We start from the raw sequence: 21,486 nt of genomic DNA, 5'->3' as shown, positions 1-21,486 counted from the left end.
TTGTTCCAAAATATGTTTTCTCCCACCCAGGGACCTCAGGTCCTACTCTTTCCCTCTCTGCCTACTTTATCCTGCCTTTCCCTCTCATTACCACACAGTACCAAACTGAAGAATCCTCACCATTTCCACAAATCATTTGCATGTTCACACAGATTTTGCCAGCATGGAGCTGCTTCTGCTCCTCTCTTCTTGCCATTAAAATTTTTTTTTGATGTTTATTTATTTTTGAGAGAGACAGAGAGAGACAGAGTGCAAGCAGGGGAGGGGCAGAGAGACAGGGAGACACAGAATTGGAAGCAGGCTCCAGGCTCTGAGCTGTCAGCACAGAGCCTGACTTGAGGCTCAAACTCACGAACCGTGAGATCATGAGCTGACCTGAAGTTGGACGCTCAACCGAAAGAAGCTCAACAACGGCTTCTCTTGTTGCCATTTTAATAGCCAAGAAATGCTTCTCACCATTAATAACAACAACTATGGTATTATCAATAAAATAAGATAACAAAAAAATAACTGAACACATGTGACCACTATCTTAACTCTGCTGAGTTTTCCTAACAGAAGGGCTATTTTTGCTAAGAATCGATTCAATTTTTCAAATCTGAGTTGGTAAAGAATTACTGCATTCCTTTAGCCAACAAGCTAAGCATATTTTCTAAGTAACCACTGTGAAATCAACTGGGATGCGTCATATCCACAAAAACAATACATTTCAGTTAATAGATCACAATTTTAGTTTCTTTTTAATTTTTACTTTATTAATTATTTTACAAACACACAAATGTAGCATAATTTAAGAGTACATACATAATATATACCATTAAAAACTGCAGAGAAAAGTTTTACCGCCTACAGCTACCATCGCATAGATGAAGCTATGTGAAAGCTGAGAGCAGGTTAGCCTCCGCCATGTGACTTTGCTCCACTGATTGAACGTGGGTCGCGCTGTGTGCTGGGACAGTCAGCACGACGGAAATGGTTTTCATCTCAGCAAGGAGGTTTTTTATCACGTGCTACGGTAACAGTCCGTGATATTTTTTCAAAACACCAGGCATGTTTGAGTTATAAAAATAATTTCATCTCTATTGTAGGTGAAAGACGATACCTTTAATAGAGAAGAAAAACTATTTAGATCTTTAGAAAAGACAGTGAGGCAGTGTGTGAAGAACATTTCACTCTGTCTTCAACACATACAGGTAGGTGAGACGCGACTGTTTTCGAAGTTTCTACAAGGTCTTGATGTCCATGGTTATTACAAAGAATAAATGTGACTATTATTTATATGATAAAATTTATATGACAAAATTCATTGTCAATTCAAATTTGGAAGGCTGCCAACTGCAGGTGAGGGCAGCCAGTAGAAAGATTTAGATTTTGCTCTTTGTTCCCTTACCTGCCCCATTTCTTTTCCCAGTCGAAATTGCCATGTTGTGGGACATTTGCTCACAGGATGCTAGACCACGTGGCACTGGACCATCAGCATGCTCTCCTTACAACTGAGATGAATCCATTAATGCAAAATGGATTTGGTAGAAATTTTCTTTATTTGTTGGATTATACTAACACATTCCTTTCTAGTACCTAAAACACATATTTGCAAACTTAAAAGTAGGACTGAAAAAAAAATGAAAATCAAAGGGGGGCATAAAATGAAATTAGAGAAGTTATAGAGCAAAAGTACATAACATAAAGACCATATAAAAACCAGAGAAACCCTCAAATGGGTCTCAAATTTAGCTGTAACCCTCAGAGAAGCCAACATCAAAAAGGACATGTGATCACACAACTCTGGATGAACTCAGCACCTCTATTTATTTTATAACCAATGTTTCATAATGCCCCCTTTACTGTTCTAAATGAAATTCACAGGTAATTCAACCCGAGGTTGGTAGTTTATGTAAAAGAAAATAAACTCTAGCAAAATATAAGAATTGCAATATGCAAATGCTCCCACACAACCAGAGTAGAAGACAAAAACACCTCCTCAAATTTCCAGTCCCTCAGGAGGTTTTCCTGCCCTTGTTGAGAATCACTGACTTAACCAAACCCATTGAAGTGCAGGATAATTATATTCAGTAGAGAAAGAATTGATCTCATAAAGAAGACATAGTGTCCTCAACATCTTGATAATGGTCATGACTTTGAGACATAGACAGCTAGTAGAATTACATGTAACTCAGTTAACAAATGACCCCCTTTCCATTTTCAAGTTTTTATCTTGGATATCTATTTTTGGAAGCAGGTGTTTGCATGTATCGATAAATTATCATACCAACAGAGGATTATGTTAACAGGCATTATGATTTGGAGACAAGATTCTGTGTTAAGTAACCAATGAGCCACAATCTTTTCTCATTTATGAACTGACACAAAGCCTGATTTTACAATCAGTTTTACTAATCTCTTCCTAAAGCTCTGCTTTATGTGAAAAGGAAACCAAAACTTAATTATAACAACCAGAGAGCACTAGGAACCTGTTCTTCTTCTACATTTCATGAAGTAAATGTATCTTGGGAACATCTATGGGAAGTCTTCTGTTTCCACTAACTGATTCAACCAAAACATGAGCATCTTCTTTTAAAGACAGCATTACATTCTCTAAAGAAAGCTGAAGATATAAATCAAGGAGAGGTAATTTCTAAAATAAGAGATCTGAAAGAACTGAATGCTGAACAATGGCCAATGAGGGAACTTAAGATGGAGTCCACTTAAGAAAGAGGTGTCATACAGAGCAGTATGAGAAAGTGACAGAGGAAAAGTAAAAACATAGATTGTTATAAGTAGTCTCATTGTACAGAGTACCCGTGAAATTTTTCTTTCCTTTTTTCTATTTATCCCTCAGTGGTAATGGAGGGTTATGATGATGAAGGGCACACTTGGGCCACATTTAAATGTACTGACCTTCAGAACTTTGCCCATTTTGTGACTTTGTTCTTGGGTTCCAGGATGCCACGCCCTTAGCGCTGCAGAGTGCAATGGAGCTCCAGGAGATCTCTGGCAACAAAGATAAGGAGGAGAGGAGCGATTCAGAGACCCTGAATAATGCCCTAAATCACTGTGGGGACTTCGTAAGTTATTTATATTCACAGATAAATTAGAAAGTAGGGTTAAAAGAAAAGTTGCTTTTTATTTGTTTTGCTAGAGTTAGAAAAAATGTGCACTAAAACAAACACTAATGTCCCAAAATTAATAGATTTAAATAGGAGGGTATTGTTATTATTATTAACTATTTTAAAGTGGATTAGTGAAACTTTTACTATAATCAAAATTTAAGAGGGTCCCAGACTGTGTTTCAAAGAATAGTCTATGTAGATTTGAAAACCAACATTTAGTTTAAGTCTGCATGTGATAGATCACAAATTTTTTAAGTTGGAACGCTGTGGTTTTCTTTTTTTTTAATGTTTTATTTGTTTGTTTGTTTGTTTAGAGTGAATAGGGGAGGGGCAGAGAGAGAGGGAGACAGGGAATACCAAGCAGGTTCTGCACTGTCACTGCAGAGCCTGAAGTGGGGCTTGAACTCACGAACTGTGATAAATGGCCAGAGCCGAAATAAAGACTCTGACACTTAACTAATGAGCCACCCAGACATCTCAGAAAGCTGTGATTTTTCTTAAAGGAGTCTCTGGAAAAGTCCAGAGTCCTTTCAGGAAGAGGAAAGATTCCCTCTGAAGATGTGACTTTTATTTACACAATATATATTGTAAAGTAAAGCCTTGTTATTGAAAAAGGGCTTTTATCTACGAGTCACACATCTTCTGACCTGCAGTAAAATATGTGCTTTCTATGGGTTCTACAAAATATACAGAATTATAAAACATAGCTTGAGAATCATAAAAAAAAAGCTAGGGCCATGAAAATATTTGTCTGGTAAATTAGTCTGAATAATACTAATTTTAATTTAGTATTTTTTGTTCCATAGGTATTAATAGAAAATAGTAGCATGTCAAGTATTATACAGAAGCTATAATAGATTCCTTTGTCATCTTGAAGGTCGTTGAAAGTGGAATTTTATTTTGGCATTATTGGCATTTAGGGTCACACAGTTCTTCACTGAGGCCCTCGTGTTGGGGGATGTTTAGCATTTCTGGTGCAGCCGGCTCTCGATCTCAGCGATGTCCTCATGGCGTCCAGTGGATACTCCCACATATATCCCGGTTCTAGGAGGTGATGCAGCCCCACCCCCAGGACAAAACACTCAGAAGCATATTGCTTTCCTGGCTCTGGGGAATGGAAAATCAGGATCCCATGTGAATTCAGACAGTCAATGTGGGGTGCCTGCGTGGCTCAGTTGGTTAAGCGTCTGATTTCGACCTAGGTCATTATCTCGCTGTTCCTGAGTTCGAGCCCTGCCTTGGGCTCTGTGCTGACAGCTTCAGATTCTGTGTCTCCCTCTCCTTCTGCCCCTTACCTGCTCACATTCTCTCTCTCGCTCTCTCTTTTTTCTCTCTCTCTCAAAACTAAAATAAACATTGAAAAAAAATTTTTTTAATTCAATTGATTTGATAAATAAGAGTAAGAGAGAAGTTTTTCTGACAGATGTAAAATGGAAAAATTGTGGCTAGTTCTTTATAAGTTTCTGGGCTTAAGTACAGAGAATACATTTTAGAAAAGTTCATAAGGGTTTGCTCTTAATTCCAGTGTATTAAGTCGATTAGTATTTGTTGAGCCCCATGTCAGAGCAGGGCCTACAGCTTCTCCCTCAACAACATGCCCAGAATTTGATAGAAGAGCAATGTTCTTCTCCACCTTGCATGAGACTGCAAGATGATAAATTAGGCTAAACTAATCATCAGAGAGATCAATATAAAAGTAACCTTTTAACTTATGAAAGAAGTAAACTTTAAAAAAATCAAATATTAATAAGAGGTCAAAAATCTATCTAAAGGCATAGCAGTGTTTTTATCTAACCTTATCTAACCCTGAATAATACTTATCTACATGTTTTATATAGGACAAAATATTAAAAGAAAATCTGATTCTTATTTGTTCCAACCATAATTCCTACGTCTAAGTGAATCAGTTTATGTCTATGGGCCACAGGATATATATATATAGTAATTATGCTGTGATATTGTAATTATATTATCTGCAGAAACCAGTCAGCTACAAATATAGTAATTTATCCAAGAACAGTAACAGATTCTTCACTTAGTCAAAGGACTCATTAAAAACACTCTGCAGGTGTATATTGATTATCTTATAAGCTAGACATCAAATTTAATCTGTGTAGTCTACTGCTATTGCCAGTAAGAGATTGCTTTCCCCTCTCTTGTAGATTTCCCATGAGTTCAGACAAAGTTACCAGAGGCTGTTTAATTAATAAAAGCTGCTGCTCAGATGCTGATTCCCTAGGACATCTTTCAGGGTACAAAGGAGAAACCTACTTCCAAATTGCTATCACATAATCATGTAGCCCAAGCATGTATGGTAAAGGATAAAGCTGGTGGTCAGCAGATAGGATACTATGTGCACTTCAGAGAGAGGGGGAAGAAAGTTATAAGTGGCAGGAATTAAATTCCAGGTGCTCAAGAGCTGGTATGGGGTTGCAGGGTAATATGAAGTTCGTTTTCTTTTTTTAATTCTTATTTTAAGTTTATTTATTTAAGTTTATTTATTTGTTATTTAAGAAGAGAGAGGGAGAGAGAGAGAGAGCGAGTGCAGGGGGAGAGGCAGAGAGAGAGGGAGAGAGAGAACTTTAAGCAGGCTCCACGTTGTCAACACAGAGCCCGACATGGGGCTTGATCTCACAAACTGTGAGATGACCTGAGCCAAAATCAAGAGTCAGATGCTCAACCCACTGAACCAACCAAGTGTCCCATGAAATTTATTTTCAATGACTCAGACTTAAAGATGTAATAATTCAAGAGACAAAACTATCATCAGCCTAGTCTTTCAATGTATTTAAAGAGAAAGCAATAACTCTGTTGTCATTTGTATCATGGGAGCAAAATACCTATAATAAGGAGGTACTTATCTGTGCAGGGGATATAATTCCACTACCCAATGAGTCACCAAGGTAGCCAAGGAATTGAGGCAGATGTGAGAGGAACAGGATACAGTCTCTTCTAAGACTACCTTTTTTTCGTTGCCAGCAAAGGAAGGAAATGATATGGTAAGTCATTTGAACAGTCTTAGTGGTCAAAGACTAGAGTTTGCCTCTCACCCCATGTGCCAGAGTAGCTCTGCTTGGCTCTGGGATTAGAAAGAAAGAGAAGGGAAAGAGTTGAAGGGGATGACACCAATGACAAGACTAGTGGCTGTAAAGGGACAGGTTGAGTGTATTTTGGGTGTGCAGGCTTTAACTTTTGTATTCCTCTTCCTGCTCACTCTTTACACTCAATGTTAGAGTCTAGAGTCCCTTTTTTAAGTCAGAGAGCAGGTTTAGCTTGACAAAAAAAAAAATCACATTTTCTCTTAACCTGGCTTGATACTTTCCTGCCTCTCTTTGTGCTCCTTCAGGGAGGAAGTAAGCCTACTGGTGATAGTGCAGGACGTGTACTGGTTGTTGCTTACTCTGTCACAGGACTGTTTGTCTCTTTTGGCAGGTGGCCCATTTACAGAGGCTTGTCCTGATGCCTCTGTCAGCCCTACTGTCCTTATTTCCCGGGCCTCAGAAGCTCATCCAGAAACGCTACGACAAATTGTTGGACTGCAACAGCTATTTACCACGGGCAGCAGGAGACGAGTCAGACTTGGCCAAAAAGGAATACACGGCCCTCAATGCCCAGCTTGTGGAGGAGCTCCAGGTGTTCAACCAAGCTGCCCGGAAGATTCTGTGGAACTGTCTGTGTAGCTTCATCACTGTCCTTGGCGACCTGACACTTGTGGCTCAGCAGGCTTATTCCACAGTGGCGCCGGTAAGCTCAGTACCAGCACCTGCTACCCTGGCCTGTGACATCCACTAGAAACCATAGCCAAGAAGGGGTGCCTGGGTGGCTCGGTCAGTTATGCGTCCAACTTCAGCTTAGGTCATGATCTCGCGGTTTGTGAATTTGAGCTCTGCTTTGGATTTTGTGTCCCCCTCTCTCTCCTTATCTTAAAAATGGATAAACATTATAAGAAAATTAGAAACCACAGCCATGTCACATGGCCCTGTTCACAGTGGGCATGTATGTGGTGCATGTGTGCCTGGGTTGGGGGCTGTATTTTAACCAAAGCCAGTCACGTAGTCTTTCTATTTCTTTCTCTTTCCTCCACAGGAAAGTTTCCTAGTTCAGGTTTGTGGTGACTTGCACACTTATATTTCTTTTTGGAGGTTCTTTTCTGAATACCAAACACCTTTTAGCATTGTTCCACTCATCAATGAAGCCAATGTAGCTCCACCTGCTTGATGCTTAGTGGAAGCTTATCAATATTTATTTTATATTCTTTTCTGATTCAACAGTTCTTTAATGCTAACCATGACTGTTTAAGATGTGGATCCAAAAAGAAGGCCATCTCAGTGTAATGACAAAAACAGGGTAACTGTCAAATCAGTGCTTTCACTTTTGTTTTCCTCTATGGGAAAAAAAAAGTCTAGGGTGTGAGTGTGTGTGTGTGTGTGTGTGTGTGTGTGTGTGTGTGTTTAATTCAGCTTTCATTAGGATACGATTTTATGACTATTTCCCTGACGAAGAAGAAAGATATTTATAACTTAATATCAACTTTAAAAAATCAGCATAGTTACTTTGCCCTTCTTTTCAATTAATTCTTATTCAGCTGGGTAGATATTTAATGGACAACATTTGGAGGAAAATTAATTGTCCTGACTTTACTTTTCACTGTGTATTTAATTAACTTTTAGCTTATCCTTTGAATTAAGTTAAGGTGAATAAACAGGTGCTATACTTACATGGTTCAAAAAGCAAAAACTACATAAAAATGCATAAGCAGTCTCACATGTCACCCCTGTCCCCTAATGACCTATCTGCACCCCTGCTTTTACTAGTTTATCCATTTAGGGTTTCTTCATGCCATTAGAAGCAAGTGCAAATTTGTATGTATATATATATATATATATATTTCCTATATAAAACTAGGAAATTATAGCACCATTCTGCAATTTAACCTTCTGGGCATGCATCCATGTCAGCACATGAAGAGCTCTCTCGTCCCGTCTAAGCTTCATACTAGTCTACTGCATAGCTCTACACTAGTGTATAACCAACCCCTATTTTCAATAACAACTTTACTGATCTACGGTTCACATACCATATATTCCACCTATTTAAAGTATGCGGTTCCATGTTTATAGTATTTTTACAGGAGTTGTGCAGCATCACCACAATTTTAGAACATCATCATCACCCCCAAAATAAACCCTGTGTCCTCAGCAGTGAATCCACATTTCCCCCCTGACCTCCCAGCCCTAGGCAATCACCAATCTATTTTCTGTCTCTATAGATTTACCTATTCTGGACATTTCATATAACTAGAATTCTATAAAATGTGGTTCTTTGTGCCTGGCTTCGTTCACTTAGCATAATGTTTTCAAGTTTCACCCATGATGTGGCATGTTTCAGTACTTAATTCTTTCTATTGACATAATATTTCATTGTATAGATATGCTACATTTTATTTATCTTCACCAGAGGATGGACATTTGGGTAATTTCCACCTTTGGCCAACTATGAATACTGTTGCTATGAACATTCAGATCTTAGTGGATGCATGTTTTCATTTCTTCTAGGTCCATACCTAGGAGTAAAACTGCTGGATCATATGCTAACTCTTGTGTTTAACCTTTTCAAGAACTGCTAGACTGCTTTCCCAAGTGGCCGCACTATTTTACATTCGCCACAGTGATGACTGAGGTTCCCATGGCTTACATGCATCTGTCTTTTGTTTTGGAGCCATCCCAATGGGTGTGAAGTGACATCTCATTATGGTTTTGATTTGCATTTCTTTGATCATTTCCTTATCTTAAACTTTTTAAATTGAGGTGTAACTTATATACAGGGAAGTGCATCAGTCTGAAGTGTACATCTCAATGAATATTTGCAATTATATACATCTGTGTAACCAGCATTGAAATCTAGACATTAGCCCTTTCCAGTTCCCCATGAAAGCCACTCATGACCACTCCTAGGTGACAGTCCCTCAAAGTCAACATTTGTCTGACCTATATACTGTAGACTGTTAGGCCTGGTCTGTATTTCATAAAAATGGAATCATACAATATGTATGGGTTTGTTATTAAACTGTTCTATGGATGGATATTTGGGTGATTCCAGTTGTCTCTAGCTGCATAACAAATTACACCAAACATGGCAGTATGTAACAACCAACAGTCATTTGTTACTATTGTCTCTCATGGTTCTGGAGGTTCACTGGGCTCAAGGCAGTCATTCTCAGTGACCCTTGTCAGGCTGTAGGCTGATAACAGCTGGGGCTAGAGTCATCTCAAAGACTTCCTCAGGCCCACATCTGAGGTGGGAGATGGCATGATGATAGAAGACCCACACAGCTGGGGATCTAGAACAACTGGGTCTCATACCCCCCCCCCCCCCGCCACCCTGCTACAATCTCTTAACATGGTCTTTTGATATGGTGGCCACAGATGGTAAACTGGCCTTCTTCCATGGTTGGATAGGGTCTCCCAGAGTGGGTGTCCCAAGAGAAACCAGCAGAGACTGCACAGTCTTTTTTAGCCTAATCTTGACAGTCAGATACCATCATTTCTGTCATTCTGTTCATGTCCATTCTGTTCATGGAGGCAATTAAAAAAACCCATCCACTTTTGAGGGGAGAGGACATGGGCTCTACCTCTTGAGGAGAGGCATGTCAAAGAATTTGCCACAGGCTCTTAACCAATACTTCTTGTTTTAGCTTTTTTCTCCTTCCCCCCATCCCACCCTACCACCTTGGAAGACCCTCCTGCCATTAATTCCTGAACCCTTCTTCCAAAATTCCGTTACTTTTTATTTCTCTTGTGTTGTTTTATTTAGGCTTGATCCTTAAAAAAAAAAAACCAAAAACCAGAAAAACAACAAAATAAACCATCCCTATCGTTTTAGTGAGGTTTCTGGGGACAGCAAGTTAAATTAGACTTTTAAAAAAAGTTTATTTAGACCATTTTTATATAAAAGTTCTGACATTGCCCTAATCTTTTGCTGTGGAGCTATCTTACACTTTCTTTGTTTGTCACAACTCTACTAAATTCAATATCTAATATGGTTAAATAGTTGTCTGAGAAGAATGCCATATCATTTCAACCTATAGGTCCCACTGCTGGCATCAAGCATCTCTGAAATTCAGAATCGAGTACTAGAAGAGGTTCAAAATCTTAATTTTGCAAAGGACAACAGTGCCACTTTTATTGAGAGGAAACTTAGTTTTGAAAAGAAGAAGCCTGTGCAAATTCTGGTGAGTTTGGTAGGATTCACGACAATGACTATCACTTCTTTTCCTTGTTCAAATCACAGTGTACCATTTTCCATATTGCGTATCTCATTTCAATATCCTATAACTTACCTACTTATTATATGTAGGATTTCTTGTCTATTTCTACCTTCTATACTATGAATTCTGTAGTGTCCTAGATTTTTACCTGTTTTGTACATGATGTATTCCAAGCTGCTGAAATGGTGCCTGACAACAGACATAAATATCTGCTGAATTAATGAATAGAATTTTGTAGAGAAAAATCATATAGTTCAACTTCATTTTTCTGGATAAGGAATCCCAGGCTCTGAAGATGAAGTGGCTTTTTCAAAATCACTAGAGGCAGAGCTAGGAAGGGTCTAGGCCTTTTGACTCCTGCCTAATTTACTAATATTATTTCCCAGAAAAAGACATGCACGTGTACAATTTACTTAATTAAATAGTATTTTTCAAGTGCTTAACATGCAAGGGGTTGTCTAAAGTACAACAAAAATTAAAAATTGTTTCATCTAAGAGGGATTAGAACCTCTGCCTTCTTATGCTCGGTTGGATTTTCTTTCCTCTCTGCAACACTGCCCTCATGTGCTAACTAGAGAATTTTTCACTGCAGAACTCAGCTGGATGCTTTGCAATAATAACTCGGTCAATGCTTCAATGTTGAAATCATCCCAAATCTGTATATGGCATTTTAAAAAATCTCCAAAGAAGGAATATTTACCAGTTCAGTGAGGATTTTATTATACATCTATCTAAACCAAAATTTCTCCTTACTTCTCCCAGCCTGAAGCGCTGCGTCAAACTGATGCTCACCGCTCCAAACTTCTGTCCACATACAATAAAGAAGAACTCTACCAAGCGAAGCGGAAGTGCAATGCTACACAAGAATATGACATCAATCTTCTGGAAGGGGACTTGGTGGCTGTGATGGAACAGAAAGATCCACTGGGGAGCACAAGCAGGTGGCTCGTTGACACAGGAAGTAAGTTTTATTTGGATAAAATGCACAGAACTACCACCTCTTTTCAGGTTGAGATTTTCCCAGCGGCTACTCTGTGCTTCTCTAAACACAAATGTTTGGTTTGGTGAGCGTATACAAATGGCCTTGTTTCTTCCTTCTATTTCCCATCCAGTTATAAAAGGATATGTGTATGCCTCCTTCTTAAAACCCTACAATCCAGCGAAAGTACAGAAGGCGGATGCTGAGAACAGGTTCTGTGATGACGATTTTGATAACATCAGCCTCTTTGTGTCCTCACGGCCAGCTAGTGACAGTGTCACAGGCACCCCAGAAAGTAGTGTAAGTGAGAGCAGCTCATCTCTTAGTGGCACATGTGGAAAGTTTGAAACAAACGGCACTGATGCTGACAGTTCTCAAGAGGTAGATGAACAGGTAAGAATTTGAACCTTGATGTAAAACTGCTTGGCTATTCGAATCATGAAAGATGTTCTCTCTGACAGGGCTCTGTCTTGCTGCAAGCCGTAGTGGAAGAGTGTCAGCTTTGACAGCAAGGAGCCCAGCTCTATGAACACTTACTCGTTGTGCATGTTTCTGCAAGGAATTTAATTCTGAGTCTGTTCCCTCAAGTGAGGGAAAGAGGACAATAATTCCTATTTTGCAGACGTGATGTGAGTACTAGAGAAAATGTATATATGTAAAGTACCCAGCACAGAGTAGACACTCAGTAAATAGAAACTGTTACTATTACTACCCTGCTGTTATGTACTTGGAGTAAAGCAAAGATGGCCTTTTTATATTCCTCCATCAGAGAAAAACAGTTCAGTACTGAACAGATTGCTGCCATAAGCAGCATGTGGAAAATTGTCCATGATTCCTCTAAGAGCAGTAGCATCATCGAGCTATCTAGTAATTGGCCATTTTTAATCTCTCGTATAATGCCATATACCATATCCTGAAACCTCTAAGAGCTACTTTTCTTGTACTGCACCAAAGCAGAGACTATTGGGATAATTCTTTTGCAAATTTATAAGTTACCTATAATGTAGGGCTCCTTTATCCTACATCAGGAAGTTTCAGTATATTTAACTGTTAAACCTCAAGTGGTGTCCAACTAACTGCTTCTCTTTTTTTACTTGCTTTTTTCTTTAGTGGCCTTTCATTAATTAATTTAAATTTGTGTTTTTATAAGGGTGGTGCATGTTATCTGTGAAAAGTTAAAATGGTATAAAGATATACATAAATTAGAAGTAAATGTCTTTATTCCCTTCTCCCCCAACTCTACTCTTCAGAGACAAATATTAGGGTTTATATTTTCAGACATTTTCTGTGCATGTACAAACACATATTTTTACAAGTGGTAACATATGTGTGTTACCTAATTTGGTTATACTTTGGTTATTTTTTTTTTTGCCCACTTACCAATGTATCTTACATACAACAGTACCTAAATATCTCCCTTGGTCCTTAAAAACTTCTGCCTAGTAATTTATTTTGTGGGTATATCATAATTTATGTAATTATGACTCTAATAATAGGCATTTAGAATATTTGGGAGTTTTTAGAATTTCAAACTACTTCATGCAGGATTCTTTTTCATCTATCTTTGTGCACTTACATGAGTCTATACATAGGATAATCTCCTAAGAATATTGGAGAGTCAAAAGATATATATATCTAAAGTCTTAATAAACAATTGCCCTACTGCCCTTCAAAAACAGTTTAGTTTCTTTCATCAATGATAACATTGATTCTTGTCCAATTCATGACTAATTAAAAAAAATCTTTACTAAGGACTTATTTACACATCATAAAATCCATCTATTTCAAGTGTTATAATTTAATGACCGAGTATATTTACAGAGCTGTGCAACTATCACCCCAATAGAATTCTATCACATTCTCATCACCCCAAATCCTTTGGACTCATTTGCAGTTAGTTCTTTTTCCCACCCCAGCCTCAGGAAATGACTGATTTGCTTTCTTTCTCTATATATTTGACTTTTTGGTACATTTTATATTAATGGAGTCATACAACATGTGGGACTTGGCAGCTGGCTTCTTTCACTTAGCATAATGTTCTGAGATTCATCCATGTTGCAGTATATATATGTACTTTGTTGCTTTTTATCACCTGATAGTATTTCACCCTACCACTATAGCATATTTTGCTTATCCATTCACCAGTTGATAGACATTTTGGGTAATTTCTATTATGAATAATGCTGCTATAAACATTTATGTACAAGTCTTTGTGAGAATTTCAGTTATTTTGAGTAGATACCTGGGAGTAGAATTGCTTATTGTTGTGGTGACTTTATGTTTAACTCTTTAAAAGAAACTGCCAGACTGGTTTTCAAAGTAGCTGCACCATTTTACATACCCGCTGGCAGTGCGTGGGACTGTGAACTGAAGCTTTTCCACATCCTCACGTTACTGCCTTTTCAAAATTATTATGATAGCCACTCCAGTGGGTGTGAAGTGTATCTCACTGTGGTTTTAATTTGCATTTGACTAATGCTGTTGAGTATCTTTCATGTACGTATTGGCCATTCCTGTATTTTCTCTGGTGAAATGTCTACTTAAATATATGCCCTATTTAAATAAATGGGTCATTTTCCTTCTTATTATCCAATTGTAAGAGTTCTTTATATGCTTTGGATGCAAGTTATTTATCAGATATAATTTGCAAATAATTTCTCCCAGGCATAACTGATTCTTACCTCATCTAGACATTACTATATGTTTCTATCACTCTTCTTGAAGTTTCAAAACACTGTTTTTCTACTACTTGCTCATTCTCTTAGTTTATTCAAAGTTTCTAAAAAACAAAATTATGTTGTAATACCAATAGCTTAAAGACATTTTATCAGTGCAATCTATAGTCATCATTAAATGTCCTACAGGACTTTAACTTATCCCAATAACCTAGAAGGACAGAAATTTGAGGACCAAATTTGCTAAGACACCCTAAAGCTGGCTTAATGTTGAGCTCTACTTCTTATTGGCTTTTACAGGGGCTTTTGGAGTAAGCACCTCACTTAGGCTCTTTCCACATGGGATTTGTAGTCTAGTTCCTAATAGCTGCTACTGCTCAGTAATTCCCTTTGAGTAATCCTATCAATATGCTTCCTGTGAATTAGGTCCATTAGAAATTTCCATTACCAAGAGAGAGGAAAAAATGAGATAATTTCTTCTTACTCAAAACAAAATATATGGATAGTATTTCTTCATAGAGTACAATTTGTCCTCCTTTTCCTCTGAGTTTGCAACCAATTCAAAATAGACCGTGGTGTCAGGGTCTCAAGTATTCTTCCTAACAAAACTGGATTAGCAAATGCAGCTTGGATCAGTGGCCACATAGGATCCCTGAATACTTACCTCTGTGTTAAAATAATTCAGCCCAAATTGCAGGCCTCTCCCATGTAAGGCAAAGTCTGTCCCAGCAAATTTACTATGGCTTAAAGACAATGAACGTGTTAGAAACCCTAGCACAAGCAAGAGAAGAAAAGACGACATAGGAATATTTCTCTTAATGTCTTATTTCTAGTCAATAGAAGTACATAGGCTAGTAGTTCTTAGAACTTTTTAGTCATGAACCACTGTTTAGCCCTCAGCAACAGAAGGAAAACCTTGTATGATCTTCCTAATCCTTACCAGAGAGCTGATATCTTCATTTTGTTGACTCTTCGAAAGCGTAGAGAATGTTTAACCTCCTCATTTGTGGTGTGACAGTCTATGAGAATAATGCATTCTAGAGGTCCCTAGAAGGTGACTGAAAAGTGGGAATTGATTGTGTCTTTTTTTCACATTGCACATCTGAGGTGCCCTGCAAAGCAATTTTCTGTGCAGCTATTTAGACTTATGTTCTTGATTTTATTTAATCATCAGGAACATCAATTGAAACTTGTTTTGGTTTAACTGGATGATACTTTGACTCACCATTTCATTCTCTATCCTTTCCTATTGTGAGGGTAACACTTTTTTTTTTCTTTCTTCCAGAATTGAAATAGCATATTCCCATTGGTGCTGTAGGCTAATCAACTCTTATTGATGGCTCCAGTGGACCCTGACAAGGACAGGTAGAGGGGGAGCCTTGACCTCTGCCTGATATTCAGGAGGCATCACTGGGGTCCTAAATAGTCATAAATAGACACATTCAGACTGACTTCAGGCTAGTGGCTCTGCAATGTTTATACTCAAGATAAGTTTTTAATGTGGACTCCAATAATAAAAGTCCATATGAATGGACTTTGGAAGGGTTTATAAATCACCTCAAATATGTTGGAAATTTTGTGCTTATGAGCATAACTAAGTATAGTAAAAGAAATCCATAGCTTTCAACATATTTTCAAAGGGAAATTCTATTTAAAAGGTTAGAAACCACTGCTCAAGAGACTTAACTTGCTTATGCATTTTCCCAGCCACTCAATAAAAAAGATTGTTGGATTAAGACCCTCCCACATTTTCTAGAATGGTTCTAGTGGATCAGAAGTTTTATGGGTAAGGTGAAAATATAACTTATCTATTATAGGCCATTTCTGTTAATGAATGAGAGTGCCCGCTGGGTGAGATAACTGTGACCAGTATTAATTGGAAGATAGGGTCACTGTCCTTATTGGGGCCTAAGAACCAATCCATTCAGATTCCTCCATGCACATCCCACACAGAAAGCATGGACTTTCTCTGAATGTTTTAGAAGCTCCCTAAATTGTGATCTAGAGACTCTGTAAGAATAATGGGGAGGAGTTAATGGATATTCACAACCTGGCAGTACTGATTTATACTGATGGACTTAATCTTTAATTTCTTGACTCACTACTTTATGCTATATCAAAAAATGTCACAAAAGCAGTCAAACAAATATGGCTTCTGATCCTAATGTATTCTGCCCTCTTGCCTGTCAAATAGTAATGTCATGATTGACTTACTTTTGTATGATGCACAACAAATTATCACAAACCGACTTAAAACAGCATAAATGGATTATCTCACCATTTCCATGGTCAGAAGTCCAGGCACAGTGTAGCAGAAGTCCATGCTCTGCTTAGCATGTCACATAGCTGCAGTCCAGATGGCTGCTGGGCTGTGTTCCTCTCTGAAACTGGAAGTTCTCTTCCAAGCTGTGGTTATTGGCAAAACTCGGCTCTTCATCCTGGTAGGAATGAGGCCTCCATTTTCCTGCTGGCCACCAGCCAAGGACCACTCTCAACAGCTGGAGGCTGTTCTCAGACCCTTGCCGTGTGGCTGCGTCTGTAGGCAGTTTGCAGCATGGCTGCTGCTTCAAGGCCAGCAGACGAGCACCTCTCTGGTTTAAATTTCTCCCTTCAGAAATGGTCTGAACTCTCTCTCTCAAAAGGCTCACTTGTTTACATCAGGTGCACTCAGGATAGTCTTTGACCAACTCAGAGTCAGTGTATCAGGGAACTTATCATGCAAGACATGTTCAACGGGAGGAGTCCATTTTAGAATTCTGCCTATCACAATATCTAAGACGCCTTGCCTGGTAAGCGAGGTATAGGACTGATGTGATGCAATCTTCAGCACTTCTCAAAGTGGACCAGGTTCGATAATGGCTAAACCCAGTTTTAGAGGGATGTTCAATGTCTGAGAATCGGTGCAGTTTCCTTTTATTCACATAAATAATACTGAGAACATAATTTTTGAATTAGGAACTTAGGAAAAGTTAGTTGTTTTGCCGCTAATCCTAATTCACTAGCTGGGCCTTTATCTTTACATGTTTCAACTACTTTTGATGATAATCCTACATGTGTAGAATGTCATTGTTTAGAAAGTATTTCAAAATCAGCCAGCAAGCTGTAACATAATGTATATAAGTAGTCATTAAAATGAGGCATTAGAGAGCTATTTATTGAAATAAAGATTTTCAAATATATTTTATAAGTATTTTTTCAAATATATTTTAAAGTAAAAAGCAGATTGCAATAATTATGTATACTACAATTCCATGTTTATTGTTACTTCAGGTAGGTAGCAGAAAGACAAGGAAGGAAGAAGAGAAGGAATGAGGGGAGGAAGGAAGGAAAGACAGAAGGAAGGAAAGAAGGAAGGAAGGGAAGAAATACAGGATATTAATAGCAGTTAGGTGATTCTTTCTTACCTTTCTTTAAAATGATTTCTTTATAAAAATTGCTTGCATAATAACAGTATATAATTGTTCACTGAAGAATGTGAAAGCTTGTTCCTGGAGGGAAGAAGAGAAGAAAAGAGCATTTTTCATGCAGTATAACTTTCTTGGCTTCTTGAACTACATATAATACTGTAAATACTGATTTTATAGCTTTTTAGTTTTGGAAAGGAAGATTAAAATATATTATTGTTGTTGTTGTTGTTGTTAATTGAAGACCTGGGATGAAATCAATAAGAGATTCAGTGGAGACAGCTAATGTGGCCACTAAGGGAGGAATAATGAAATGCACAAATACCGGATAGGGAGTGCCTAACTAGCAATGCTCCTACAGGGAGGGATCTGGTGGTAAGTAAACAGTGGATAATAAATTGGGTATGAGTTAATAATATGGTACAAAGTGTTATTTAAAAAAAGTAAATGCCGTAAAGAACTGGGTTGTATTCATAGAAGAGTACACATAAAGTGAGCCAGAGCTTTACAGAGCACAAAGAAGCAACCAATAAACTGTATTTTAATAAATGCTGAGGAAAAAGAGAGAAGGATGAGATGACTATGTATTAAATTAATAAAATGGTAATTAATGCATCTGGACCACATGTTAACATTGCAGGTTAGAAAGTTATTAGTTTGGAACAACTAAAATATTCCAAAAAATGAGAAATTCCTCAGCTTTTATCTAAATCAGGCTGATAACTTAATGTTATCAACTGCTTTCTCTTTAAAAGTGGACTTAGTTCCAGAGGAGGCATAAACATATACAACTGAAATATACTTATCCTAAACTAATTCTGGACCATGATCACTTAAAGTATACAACTTTGTAACTTTAAATTTGCAGTATGGATTTCATGAAAATCTATATTTAGTGTATAAAATACAAGCTCTGCTGTAATGTCATACTAAATAGATCTAGGTGGAAGGTTTTATACTCCCTTTGAGAGAACATGTGCCAAAGTGAAAAACCACCACAACTATTTAGGAATCCCATGCTAGGAGGTAATTCAGCCTGCTAGCCAATCTGTAGCTGCATTGGTAAAGCATATATGTTTTACTAAGGGAACAAGTAAAAATTATAAAAGTTGGCTAGTAACTGCTAACACAGGCTCTTACAGATAATTTCAGAAACTGTATTATGGTGCATCAGATTCCTCCAAGCTTTTGCCCACCAAATCCTCCACTCTTCTCTTGTGAAGCTAATCAATATCTTCATTTCCTAATCAACAGCAAAAACAGCAGCAGCAACCTATTAGAGACCTTAATCTCTTTCCAGAAGAATATACTCTGCACATCCTTCCGAGAACAAGAGTTTGATTCCTAAAATAGTATGAGAAATGGACAAGCATGGGAATTGGAGTTAGAAGATACAGTCCGAGCAGCACCGACTAACTCTATGACTAATACGTTACTTCTCCAAGTCACAACTCCCAGTGTTGTTGAGGATGAAGCATATTGGACATGTAAAACTCTCACGAGCACTAGAAAGAATGGCGATTATTGCTGCCACTCTATTGTTCCAGAATTTATAGCATCTTCCCTTTTGCTTTTTTAATTTTTAAATTACAAAATAATCCATGCCCAACAATCTGTCTTGTATCTTCTATGATGCAAGGTGATCTCCTGTGTGTTCTTGTAGAATATCCAAGCCTTTCAGCTCAACTTTAAGTCAAATTAACATATATTTGAATTCCTACTGAGTACCATGATGTGGTCAGTAGAGAAAAGGTTGAAAAGTTTAAATGTTCTTCTCTTTCTCTCTCTTTTTTAAGTAAGCTTTACACCCAAGCTGGGGCTTCAACTCACAACCTCGAGATCAAGAGTCACAAGCTCTACTGGCTAAGCCAACCAAGTGCTCCATACATGCTCCTCTCTTTGAAGTGGAGCTAATGCTAGAGTTGTTGAGATGATATAAAACCAATGATACCAAATTTCATCACAAGTGAAGTATCAGTTCACATCTACAAGAATAACTTATGCTGCTAACTATATAGTCCCCTCCCTACATTCCCTAGTCTCTTTTCCTGCTCAATGAAGTCATCTTATTTTTTATCATTTTGACATTGGCCCTCAATTTTGAGAAGTTAATCTGCTTGACTTTCTCATATATTGTTTTCATATATTCTCTGTACTTTGAAATATGACATATCCTCCCCCTTTATCGACTTTGTCACCTAAAGAAGGTTACCTCTTTCAAAAAGCAGCTCACAATTAGTTGATATATCTCTCATGTGTTTAGGGTGTTTTTTGTTTGGTATGTACCTTATGAGGGCACATTTTTCCCTAGCTGGGTTGTAAATTCCCTGATAATATCAGGCACTTGTTAGGTACTTAATAAATTTTGATTGAATGAATAAATAATGTTAGTCAATTGCTTAATTTTATGATGTAACTAAACATTTCTGTTATCAATCTTATGATTTTAGCGGAAGAAGTACTAAACACATAGGGGCTTCTCTATGCATCTAATAATTCTGAAGTATTCTTTTGAGGTTAGAGAAAAAAAATTTTAATGTTTATTTTTATAGAGAGAAAGTGGGGGAGGGGCAGAGAGAGACAGAATCCCAAACAGGCTCTGCTCTGTCAGGACAGAGCCTAACATGGAGCTCAAACTCACAAACCATGAGATTATGACCTGAGTGAAAACCAAGAGTCAGATGCTTAACCGACTGAGCCACCCAGATGCCCTAAAGTTAGAGAAAAATTCTTCTGACTGAAATATGTTTTAATAATATTTTTGGCCACTTAAAATTGATTAAAAATTATAAATTTAATGCATTGTCCTTATAAAGGCTTAGAAAATGAAACAAGTAAACATGAAAATCACCTCTAATTCCACCATTCAAAAAAACTAAAAGTTTTAGACTTGTTTTGTACAACTGATACACCTTTTTTCTTCTTTTGGCTTACTATTTCATCATAAGCATTTGCTCCATGCTATTAGTCTCAGAAAACAGCATTTTTAATGACTGAATTTCCTTAGTGTGAAGGTACAGAACAGGCTTAACTATTCTCCTCTTACTGGACATTCAGTGTTACTACCATTTCCCTCTCATTTTTCACCTTACAAATCGGTATTGCAGTAATATTATTACAAAAAAATCTCTGCTAATGTCTATATTTCTGTAGAAGAGATTCTTAGAGCTATTACTGAATAAAAAAAGAAGCAACATTAAAAAAATCTTTTAGGGGCCCCTGCCTGGCTCAGTTAGAAGAGCAGGCAACTCTGATCTCGGGGTCATGAGTTCAAGTTCTATGTTGCATGTGGAGCCTACTTAAAAAAAATAAAAATAAATAAAACAGTTGTTTAATATAAGCTGGCAAATTGCCTTCAAGCATGGACAGTCTAGACTCCTCTCAACAGAATAAGAATGCCTATTGAACTGTTCTCATCTGGGCCAAGATTTAGCAAAATAAATCCAACAGAAGGAATTGGGGAATGTGACTTTGAAAAAAAAAAAGCAGCATTCTTTCTAAAAGCTTGGAAATCTTTATAATGTTAGTCTAAATATTTCTGTTCTGCTTCCAATAATGTCATATCCTCCTTTGTCTAGGTTTTCTATGCAGTTCATGCTTTTCAAGCACGAAGTGAATATGAACTCAGCCTTCAGGAATACCAAAGAGTTCACATACTTAGATTTTGTGACCTAAGTGGCAATAAAGAGTGGTGGTTGGTTGAAGCTCAAGGGCAGAAAGGATATGTGCCGGCTAACTACCTTGGGAAGATGACTTATGCTTAAGAAAAGAAGCCCTCAACTTTTGTTTTCTGGCAGGTTATTAATGGACTACCTCATAAAACCTACAAAATGTTGGCCTAGAAATTGAGAAACCTCCAAACTACATGAACTGATACTGTCTCAAGCTTTAAGGAAGACTGCTTCCTAACAAAATATTTCAAAATGCATTCTGAAGAATACATGTTGAGGGAAACACTTAAACACAAACAGCAAAACAAACATCTCCCGCTCCAGCTCCCAACTACTTAAAAATGGAGATCTTTGATAAGTATTCTTTATCACCATGAAAG

The 21,486-nt window shown here is 37.6% G+C and overlaps 1 protein-coding gene and 1 long non-coding RNA gene across 4 annotated transcripts in view; one reads left to right on the top strand and one right to left on the bottom strand.

Moving 5' to 3' along the window:
- ARHGEF38 (Rho guanine nucleotide exchange factor 38) overlaps positions 1-21,486 on the top strand; it is a 121,662-nt gene extending 100,176 nt beyond the window's left edge. Inside the window, exons 8-14 of the mRNA XM_029942458.1 lie at positions 1,089-1,193; positions 2,943-3,065; positions 6,543-6,854; positions 10,198-10,341; positions 11,140-11,338; positions 11,490-11,749; positions 21,014-21,486. Coding sequence (XP_029798318.1) covers positions 1,089-1,193; positions 2,943-3,065; positions 6,543-6,854; positions 10,198-10,341; positions 11,140-11,338; positions 11,490-11,749; positions 21,014-21,199 — 1,329 coding nt within the window. The 3' untranslated portion in view covers positions 21,200-21,486. The remainder of the gene's footprint in view (positions 1-1,088; positions 1,194-2,942; positions 3,066-6,542; positions 6,855-10,197; positions 10,342-11,139; positions 11,339-11,489; positions 11,750-21,013) is intronic.
- Positions 734-17,523, bottom strand: LOC115294527. 3 transcript variants are annotated; one of them, XR_003909941.1, is made up of 6 exons: positions 17,436-17,523; positions 16,310-16,469; positions 14,696-14,774; positions 2,899-2,991; positions 1,391-1,611; positions 734-1,102 (listed from the first exon to the last, which is right to left on the bottom strand). It is a non-coding gene; the product is annotated as an uncharacterized LOC115294527 (long non-coding RNA). The 3 variants fall into 3 exon arrangements; XR_003909933.1 differs by lacking the exon at positions 14,696-14,774; XR_003909936.1 differs by lacking the exon at positions 14,696-14,774 and having other exon boundaries at positions 1,391-1,578.

The sequence above is a fragment of the Suricata suricatta genome, chromosome 1 (genome assembly GCF_006229205.1).
Source record: "Suricata suricatta isolate VVHF042 chromosome 1, meerkat_22Aug2017_6uvM2_HiC, whole genome shotgun sequence".
Classification (NCBI taxonomy): domain Eukaryota; kingdom Metazoa; phylum Chordata; class Mammalia; order Carnivora; family Herpestidae; genus Suricata; species Suricata suricatta.
The sequence above is the reverse complement of the archived record's forward strand: the minus strand, read 5'-3'. Positions and strand labels throughout refer to the sequence as shown.